General features: G+C 37.3%; 1 protein-coding gene across 1 annotated transcript; it reads right to left on the reverse strand.

Moving 5' to 3' along the window:
• Positions 1 to 1451: 1451 nt before the first annotated feature.
• Positions 1452 to 4485, reverse strand: LOC147538114 (small ribosomal subunit protein uS17). Its single transcript, XM_086640430.1, has 6 exons — positions 4355 to 4485; positions 4093 to 4133; positions 3872 to 3972; positions 2123 to 2267; positions 1941 to 2030; positions 1452 to 1851 (listed from the first exon to the last, which is right to left on the reverse strand). The coding sequence occupies exons 1-6, from the start codon at positions 4364 to 4366 to the stop codon at positions 1758 to 1760; spliced, it is 483 nt and encodes a 160-aa protein (XP_086496556.1). The 5' UTR covers positions 4367 to 4485; the 3' UTR covers positions 1452 to 1757.
• Positions 4486 to 10506: the final 6021 nt, after the last annotated feature.

A 10506-nucleotide genomic window follows, 5' to 3' on the forward strand; every position in this document is an offset into this window, starting at 1 on the left:
CGAGCTCTAAGCTTGGCCTCTATATATGCAAGGCTAATCATATGTAGTTTGTTCTTTAAACAAAGAAACAAAGGTTTTCATATTAGAAATCAATTGAAAGTACTCCTAACTTTTTTTAGTTAGCGTTTTACCCCTTCATAATCAAAAAAGTCTGGTAGGTGAAGATCCAAGGTTTAAGTTGTGTTCAATAAAGATGGAAAAGATGTTTGAACCTAGGGTTTGGTCAACGATAAACAGAATAGGGATGAAAACAAACACCATTTGACGAGCTCTAAGCTTGGCCTCTATATATGCAAGGCTAATCATATGTAGTTTGTTCTTTAAACAAAGAAACAAAGGTTTTCATATTAGAAATCAATTGTAAGTACTCCTAACTTTTTTTAGTTAGCGTGTTACCCCTTCATAATCACCCCCCCCCCCCCCCCCCCCCCGCCCCCACCTCCGACCACAGTACACCACCTTTTTTTCCTCAATCTCTCTCTCTATCCTCTTTTCTCCTTTCCTTGTCTATTGTTATTTTCTCTCTCTCTCTCCCTGTTTTTTTTTCTTTTCATTGATCTAGCAAAGAGAATTCGTCCTTTTGCAGGAACTCCCATCATATGAGACGAAGAGGACCTCGGAAAGCGTTTTCAACAAAAGCTCAACCAGGGTTTAGACTTGAGACCTTCGACAAAGGGTGTCGTGGTCAGTCATTGACGAAATGTTATGTGGTTGAATTGACCACGAAACCATCGACAAAGGGATGTAACACCCACGGTCAAGGGGCTCAAACCCTCCTCATAGTCCCCTTTGTCTTAGACAAAGAGGTTTCGATGTATACCCATCACTCCGTCTCCGTGATCAGTTGTTCACAGATGTTATGTAGTCGAATTGACCACGAAACCCGACCAAGGGATGTCCCCACGATCAAGGGTCTCAAACCCTCCGTGTAGTCCCCTTTGACATAGAGCTATCAATGAATGATACCCATAACTCCTCACGTCCCAAAAGCAGCAAGAGAGAAAGAAGTATGAGAGAGAGAGAGAGAGAGAGAAAAAGCAAGAGGTGAGAGAATGGTGGGGCTCATTGATCGAGTTGGTGATGATCACAAGTGTGACGCAAAAATTAGGGTATAAATAACAAATAAGTTACTTTCAACGAAAAAAAATAACAAATAACTTCGATTTTTAGAGTCATTTTAAATGACCAAAATGGTCAAAGTCTTTATTCCCTAAAGCATTTTAATTAATTTTAAGATTGATATTTGAACGGTTTCGGAACAATTTGCAAGAAACAATTGAGTTCCCTATATCTGAAAAGTTACCAAATAGTCTGAGAAGTCTCAGGTTACACAATCCTAAACCGTAACCAATTTGTCCAATTAGACATTATGAAAAAGGCCGGCCGAAGAGCGTGTGGGTCCAATTAAATTGGTTGGAGGGCACACAAAAACAAAGAGTGGGGCCACTACAGAATCAACAAGAACGTTATATTGTAATAGGAGCATATAATGAAACAGAGCAATCAAGTCATTAAAACTAAATCAAGCTCTTCAATGACCAGAGCAACTGAAACAGCTATCAAACTATCAAGTCTAATCTGGTCCTGAACAAAACTATGTAAACAAAAGAAATCCACTTGCCGAGATGAAGCCTTGTAAGATTTGAGTGAACAGATTAAGAATACTACAACCAGAGTACTCTTCTCTACTCATCTACGTCTGAAAAGACATGAATGACGCGAGCTCACGGCATCCACCCCATGAAGAGCAAATAGTCTTACATTGCAACAAAAGCTTTCTTCCCACCACCACCAGATGATCCAGCAGGAATGACCTTCAAAACGTTGAATCTCACTGTCTTCGACAAAGGTCTAAAAGAGAAGATCGTATTAATTAGTATGAATAGTATTAATCATGTTTAATCATAAACCAAGATTCAGGTTCTTCGAGTGAGACTTGCCTGCATTGACCAACAGTAACATGGTCGCCTTCCTTCACTCTGAAACATGGGGATATGTGGGCGGGTATATTAGAGTGCCTCTTTTCGTACCTGAAAATAGAAGTAATTTAATTTAACATCAACTCTTCGAAAAAGCAATAGAAGTTAAACGATATACAAAGCATGTATTTTAGCAAGAAAACCTTTGATATTTCTTCACATAGTGAAGGTAGTTCCTCCTGACAATGATGGTTCTCACCATCTTTGCGCTATGGCAAGTGCCTGATAGGATACGACCCCTAATAGAAACATTGCCAGTGAATGGGCATTTTTTGTCAATGTATGTTCCTGCAAAACAACAAAATCCCATCATCCACATGGACCATATCTCAAAATCTTCATAATATCATATAATAGAACAAAATTAAACAGATCTATTTTACTGAACTACTTCATCTGCATCAAGCAAGCACCACTTTAAATTCATATATGATGGCTCTAAGGAGAAAAAAAATCTTACATGTAATATAGCACAAATGCAGCTAAAAGCTAAAGAGATAACCATAACAGAATGAAAGCATTAGGGAATGCACTAACTGAAACTAAGTAATTTAAGGAAGTTGATATAAGTATTCTTTTTCATTTTCATAATACTTAATCTTCCTTCTTTTTTTTTGAACAATTCGTTTTAGTATATAAGGGGTATTGCAGATTCTACTCTACTAAGACGATAAGAAATTACAATGTTACAACAAAGCCCCCACACCTTTCTTCTCTTCTCACCCCAAAAAAATGTTAATGAGTTAGTTAAGCTTTCTATTTCATGTTCAAGACTAGCAATGCAGAGTAAATTTGCTGCCGTATGAAGTAATCAAACTAGCATCTCGAACAGCTAAGAGCAACATTCAGAGTTGCTAATCAGTTGCTTTCGTTTAGTCAAATGCATTGACAATCCAAGTAATTTGGTACTGGACTTAGTTATGCTCTTTCAGGCCATAATACAACAAACTTCTTTCTCTGCTTTCGTGTCCAAAAGTAACTACCAATCAACCATAATACTACAGCCCAATGCCATGCGTAATGGCCTTAATCTATTGGCCAATGCAACAACTAAGCAGCCCAGGGACTACCTTTAGGCCAGGGACTACCTTCATATTAAAAGCCCAGGGACTAACTTCAAACTACTCCTACAAATTGTGAGGTTTATTTAATTGCCTTGAAATCTTAAATACTAACACTAAGAATTGACCGCGCAAAATTGTAAACACCTTCAACTTAAGATTCAAAAAAGACCTTTGCACATGCAGTCTCAAGGGTTTCTTACAAGTCCTATAACACAAGCAATCAGAGAGTAAGCCAGAAGGCTAAAGTCTCAAAGAAAACATTATTTGCATTGCAGGTGCAGTATTTCTCAGCAAACAATTACTCTTTCATTACTTCAAATATTCTTTAGGCCTAATGAGCTCCCTAAATATTCTCTTTTGCTCACATCACTTTCAGCGTTTACAGATTTCACATACTAAATTACCTCTTATACAAATTTTTTGGGAAATGAGTAGGCACCTATGTGGGCTGAATTCACAATAGGCTGAATTCACATCAATACAACAGAAAATATTTTTAAAAACAAAACAAGGTATGAATATAGAAGATGGAACATGGGAGGAGTAGCAAAACCATTAAGAACCAAGGATTTTAAAGACATTATGCAAGAGTTACGATGTAAAGACAAATTTCTTAACAAGATAACATTAGATGAATAAATACCATCTCATTGAGATGATCACAGTTGCGATATCAACAATTCAAGCCAATTAGCTTGTGATTAACTAGATCATCTAATTCGATGGTACTATAAATGTTCTTTCATGCATCGATGACATGTGTTAAGCAACATTTAGTTACTACCCAACAAATAACGAAACCAACATCAAAAGTTTCACTAAACAAACCTTCAATAGCTTCTCTGGGTGTTTTAAAACCCAAACCGATACTCTTGAAGAAACGATTTCCTCCCTTTCCTGGTCTCTTTCCCTTCCCACTCTTCTTAGAGCTGCAATTAATCGACCCATAATTACATAATTACATAAACAATGGTAAATTAAATGATGATTTATCTACAAAATCACCTAAAACCCTAAACAAAATAGTACAAATTAAACCTTTTTCTTACCAGAGAAACACCTTGGGTTGCTTCAAAAAAGCCTTCTCCGTCTGTATTTAACAGAAACCATTTTTAAATCGGCGTATGAGATATCAAATAAGGAGATCTTACGAAACAGTAAGGATTGAAAAATTTATGTAAATAACGAAAAACAATAAGATTTGTGATAATGGAGAAACCCTAAACCTAGTACAATACGGTTGTATGATGGAAAACGAATAGACTAGGGATTCGCTTGTAGAGAGAGAGAGAGCTAGTGAAGAATACTAACCTGTTCAGCCATTGCGGATGATTATTGGTGACGAAGAGATAGAGAAGAAATATAGACTGTTTTTGCGCTTTAAACCCTAATTCCAAATGAGATATTTATATCGAGAGAAGACTTCATTTTTGTGTACACAGCTAGACTAACTTAGGCCTGGGCCTGAGCCTGGGTTTGCCCAATAGGAAAGTGAGCCCAAATAAGTTCTTTTTTTTTTTAACCCAAATCACATAATATAAACGAAAAGTTACATAGTCAGTACCAAAAGAAAAAGAATAACAAACTAAGGGGCTAACTAGTAACCTAATCTATCATCCGTGGGCTAAATAACAAAACATCAATTTTGGGAGGGTAAAACAGAGATGGCCAGGTCGTGGGCGTCCTTATTGTGCATACGTGGACAGTAAGCAAGAACCAGTTGTCTCCCATTAACTCTCTCCCGAAGACCGTCTATTAACACCGTTAATCTCCACGATATATCAGGATCAACGGCCTGGATCAGCTCTATCAACACCTTTGCGTCTTCCTTGAGTATAAAAGAGGTGAATGCGAGTTCATCTGCTAGGGTTAGGGCATCCTGAAGAGCGGCGATTTCACTATGGATCGGAGAGATCGGATCTATCAACCTCTTTTTTATTCCGACCGTCTCTCCATTTGAGTTGCGTGCTATTGCAGCACATGATGCCTCTGATTCCTTAAATGATCCATCGAAATTGATCTTGTTTACTCCTTCATCTGGTGGACTCCAGTTCATCTGTAAATTTTGGTTAGTAGAAAAGGGAGATGGGTTAATAGTAATGTACCTGAGTGAATCTTTCGTCCTCCACCAACATCTTGCGAGATTAGGAGTCCGATTTTGGAAATGAAGTTCGTTTCTCGATTTCCACCATTCCCAATACAGATAAGTAACATGATACCATTTCTCTTCTGTTACCTCTCTATTTTTAAGTATAGCAGCTAGGGTTTCAATAGGATCTTCTTTTATGAACTGCAGATCATCTAACTCAGCTATATGAATCAACTCTTTAAATAATCGACATTCTCCAAAGAGGTGATTGGTAGTTTCCAAATCTTCTGTGAGGCAGATCTGACATTCTTGATCAATATAAGGGACTCTATCACCAATGTTCTTAAGAAGAGATAATCCTTCATGGACTAACTTCCATATAAATGTCTGAATTTTTGGTAGCATTTGAGTTTTCTTCCAAAATAACTTCCATGGAAACTCATAAGCTTGTTCTGTTAGTACTGGGATTTCTTTAATCTCCTTATAGTATGACTTGGTTGAGAATTTACCATTAACTGATGGACACCATATGAGTATATCCATAGGCCTGTTATGATAAATAGGAATGTTCATAATAGCTTTTGCATCTTCCTGATTAAAGTAAGTAGATATAATTTGATGATTCCAATGTCCTGTTTCCTGCACAATTAAATCATATACCTTCTCATAATGATCAGGTAGATTGTTAGTATAAGTAAGTATGTGATTAGTGGTATTTGGAACCCATGGGTCTGTTCTAATATCAATCATGGAACCATTACTAATTTGCCAAAGTATGTTATTCTTCATGCTAGATTTAATTTTATTAAGAGCTACCCAAATGTGAGAATTACCAGTGGTATGATTATGGTTCCAAAAATTTGATGATCTGAGGTACTTTGCTTTCAATAACCTAACCCACATGTCATCTGGTTTAGTAAGAAAGTTCCACACTAGTTTTGCTATAAGAGACATATTGATCTCTTTTATAGATCTTATGCCCAGACCACCTTTGTGTTTAGGGCCACAGATAATGTCCCAGTTAATAAAGTGGAGTTTCTTATCCTCCATATGATGACCCCACCAAAAACATCTTTCGATTTTTTTCTAGCATATTAATAGTACCCATAGGCAAGATCTGAAAACTGCTAGTGTAAGTGCAGAAAGAAGATAAAATGGATTTAATCAATATAGTTTTACCAGCCTGTGTTGTGAATTTTTGTTTCCAGTTAGAAAGTGATTGATGGAATTTATCAACTAACCAGTTATAACTATCAATCATGTTTTCCTTCTTGAGAATAAGAGCACCAAGGTACTTCTCTCTATCAGTCATCAAAGGGGGCCCAAATAAGTTCTAAATACACACTTTCAGACCAAGTGAAGTAGACACACTAATACTATAATGTATCAAATGGCAAATACCACGATGGACGTAGATCGTAGTCATCTTCCAAAAAAAAAAAAAAGTAGACACACTTTTCAGACTTGGTCAATTTAGTATGACTAAAACACATAAATAGTTAGAAATAAAACTACCAACGTACTATGGTTATGATTGAAGATGAAAAGATTCGTACTCAGAATGAAAAAATTAATGTGTACAAAGACAAACTTAAACAGATAGAGGATGACAACGCAAACTTCAGAAGGATGATTCTTAACCAAATTGGTTTAAGGGTACCCGATGGTAGAACCTCCTCAAACACAAGTAATACTTGATTCAATCTTCTATGTCTGAATTTTCTTACAAAATTTGAATGCTTTCACTTTTTAGTCTTTTTTTATGTTTTACTTTGAAACACTTTAGATGTCTTAGTTGTATTAGTTGTTTTATTACATTAATCTAAGTATATGTTTTTGTTAGATTCACTCAGCTTCATCTTATTTTGTCTTTGAACACTATTTTTAATGGTGAAATTGTAACATCCCATGTTTTCAAGGTTAGTTGAAAGACTATTTGACAATTGGGTCAAGTCAAAAGAGGGGTTAAATTTGCAACTTGTTCTGATTTCAGGGGTCATTTTGCAATCTGGCCAAATCGAGGGACTTGTTTAGGTGGTGTTGTAAATGTAGGACTCAAAAATGAACCCAACCCACTATTTCCTTCCACCGTGCATGCATGTGTGACGTGGGGGTTAATTAGAGTTTTTTTTTTTTTTTTGTTAAAAGGGTAATATATTAGGACACTAAATCAGAGATCCATTACAATACATATTAGTAAGAAAATACGGAATACAGTTCCATTTTTTGACTCTATTCTTCCGCCTCGCCCACTTGGCCAGTTTGTCAGCTTGAGCATTTAACTCCCTCTTGATGTGCTGGAATTTGACCTGCTGCATTTCCTTCTTTATTTTTTTGATTTGTCTCATGTACGCTAGAGATTGCCATTGAACCTGATGTTTTGGATTATTCAAATGCTTAATTAAATTTATGTTGTCGCTTTCAATGATGATTTGCCTGTATTCGTTTTCTTTAGCCCAGAGTATGCCATTTAGAATTGCTAAAGCTTCTCCTTCCTCACTGTTTCGTGCCCTTCCTGTGTTTACTGTAGCACCTATAAATTTTGACCTGTAATCATGAGCGATTAAACTAGTGCCTATATTATGAGCAACATTAAGAAATGAAGCATCAACATTGATTTTCACAAAAGGTTGCATTGGGGGTTGCCATTTGGAACTGTTCTTTTTATCCAAATTCACTCTGTTTTCATTGAATTTCGGGAAAGATTTTATCGATTCTATTACCTTATCAACATTATAAGACGTTTGTTGGAAGCAGTTATCACATCTCATTTTCCATATAAACCATAAAATAGTAGCTAAGTAAGAATTGCTAATTATGCATGCTGTATTTTCCTGATTTTGCCACGACATGATCCATTCCGCAACAGACGAAATATTTTCAGAAATGATATTAAAGTGGAACCATATTCGCTTAGCTAAGGGGCAGTATAAAAGCGCGTGTTCTATTGTCTCTACTTCTGTACAATTTTGGCAGTTAATGATATTACCAATGTATTTGCCAATGCGTTGCCTAACCGGTAGAGCATTTGCACATATTTTCCAAATGAACAGCTTTATTCTGGGAATCGTGGGAATCGACCAAATAAAATTCCAGTTCGTGTTCTCAGATGGATGGGTTTGGTTTACAGAACTTAGATATCTGTACATCGATTTTACCGTAAAGTTGCCAGACTGCGTAAGATTCCATATCATCTTATCTGACCCTTCTTGCTGGATTGGAATCGCTTTGATTAGGTTGCAAATATTATCCGGGAAAGTTTGCCTAAGGATTTGCTCGTCCCATCTGTTGTCATTAATAAGATCAGACACTTTATTAATTCCCACATTGTTCGAGTTATGAAGATTCTGTATCTCACCAGGAATCCAATTATCTTTCCAAATGTCTATGTGTTCTTCGTTATGGACTTCCCATGTTATATGATTATTGATTAGATCGTACTGTTTTCTCAGGTTTTTCCATATCCAAGAGTGATTAGCTTTAGCCGGACCTGGCACTTCAGATTGATGAAAATATTTAGCTTTGAGGAATTTTACCCATATCGCATCTGGGTCAGTCTTTAGACGCCAAGCCAGCTTGCTCAGGAGGGCTTGATTGTCCAGGTCCGGATGATGAATGCCTAAACCTCCTAACTTTTTAGGCTGGCAAATATAGGACCACGCCTTGGTACATATACCTTTAGATTTTCCCCACCAGAAAGACTTCTGAGAAGTCGCTATGCGTTTGCTGATGCTCTTAGGAAGAGCAAAGCATTGCATCTGATATCGGGGAACGGCTGCAGCAACGGTCGATACAACTACCGTGCGCCCTGCCTGAGAGAGAAATGCATGATTCCATTTGGACAACTTCTTCTCAATATGATCTAAAATGGAATTAAACACTTGAGTTTTCTTTGGACCTATAAATAACTGTGCTCCGAGATATTTCTCCGAAGTAGACGCATATTTGACTTTAAGAGTTTTCATGATGATCCGTTTGAATTTTGGGTGAGAGTTTTTAGAGTAAAAGATATTAGACTTATTATAATTGATCATTTGACCAGAGGCCGAGCAGAAAGTGGATAAGATGTTCTTAAGATTATGCACATTTTCTATCGAGTTTTTCCCAAAGATGATACAATCATCAGCGAATAGAAGGTGAGAAATAGTCAGGTTTTGATTTTTGGTGGGGAAGCCCAGAAACACCCCTTCTCCTGATTCAGCAGATAGCAACCTGCTGAGACCCTCCATTGCAATTGTGAAAAGAAAAGGGGAAAGAGGATCTCCTTGCCTGATACCCCTGGTTGGACGAAAAGTCGGACCCGGATGACCATTGATGAGGACAGCCATTGAGGCTGAGGATATGCAGTTAAGGATCATCCTTCTCCAATGGTCAGAGAAACCCAACTTTTCCATTATGTTAATGAGAAAGGACCATTCAATTCTATCATAGGCTTTAGACATGTCTAGCTTTAGTCCAAAGTAGCCTACAGCACCTTTCATCTGTTTGAACGAGTGAATAAGTTCTTGTCCCATGATGATATTATCCGATATCTGTCTACCAGGGATGTAGGCTGCTTGAAATGGGGAGATGATGTTTTGGAGATGATTTTTCAATCTCTCTGCTAGGATTTTTGTGATGATTTTGTAGGTCGTGTTGAGCAAGCTGATGGGTCTGTAGTCAGCTGGATATTGAGGGACTGCAGTTTTTGGGATAAGACAAATATGAGTATGATTTGTGTCTGGGGGGAGCTCCGCCGTCTGAAAGAAGGACTGAACCATCTTATGAATATCTTTGCTGATGGTATCCCAATTTGATTGGAAAAAGAAAGGTGGGTAACCATCCGGACCTGGGGCAGCATCTTTTTTCAACCATTGAATGGCCATGTCAATTTCTGTCTTATCCGGAATTGAGATTAAGTCCTGATTTTGGGTAGGTGTAATAATTGGTTGAAACAGATTTAGGAAACTAGGGGAGCTATTACCATTTGAGGAAGTGGTGATATTGAGTAGATGGTTTGTGAAGATATTAGAGACCACATCCATGTTATCCTGCCAATCTCCATTAAGATCTTTGATGGCGAGAATCCTATTATTGCGGTTTCTGTGAATCGCTTGCGAGTGGAAGTACTTAGTGTTTTTATCCCCTAAGTCAATAAAATTGTTGCGAGATTTTTCTTTCCACAAACTTTCCTGTTGTCTATACAGCTCCTCAAGACGCTGGTTCAGATTGATCCTGTCTTCTCCACTTATGTTCTTATGTTGAAGATCTTCTATTGTTCTCTTTATCTGATTATCAAGGTTACCAAAGATCTCTTTGTTCCACTTAGAGAGGTGTTTGCCTAGCTTAGATAGGTTAGACTGAATCAGTTGTGGTGTGGGGTCCCTAAATTGGT

Source organism: Eschscholzia californica, unplaced genomic scaffold (assembly GCF_041429995.1).
Source record: "Eschscholzia californica isolate CP2 unplaced genomic scaffold, dmEscCali1.0.p SCAF_5, whole genome shotgun sequence".
Lineage (NCBI taxonomy): Eukaryota > Viridiplantae > Streptophyta > Magnoliopsida > Ranunculales > Papaveraceae > Eschscholzia > Eschscholzia californica.

What these genes read in the sequence shown, in the direction of transcription:
- LOC147538114 (XM_086640430.1), bottom strand. An exon ending in CAACCCAAGGTGTTTCTCTG is followed by an intron (nt 3,973 to 4,092) that starts GTAAGAAAAAGG and finishes GATTAATTGCAG; the next exon opens with CTCTAAGAAGAGTGGGAAGG. An exon ending in TATGTGAAGAAATATCAAAG is followed by an intron (nt 2,031 to 2,122) that starts GTTTTCTTGCTA and finishes TTCTATTTTCAG; the next exon opens with GTACGAAAAGAGGCACTCTA.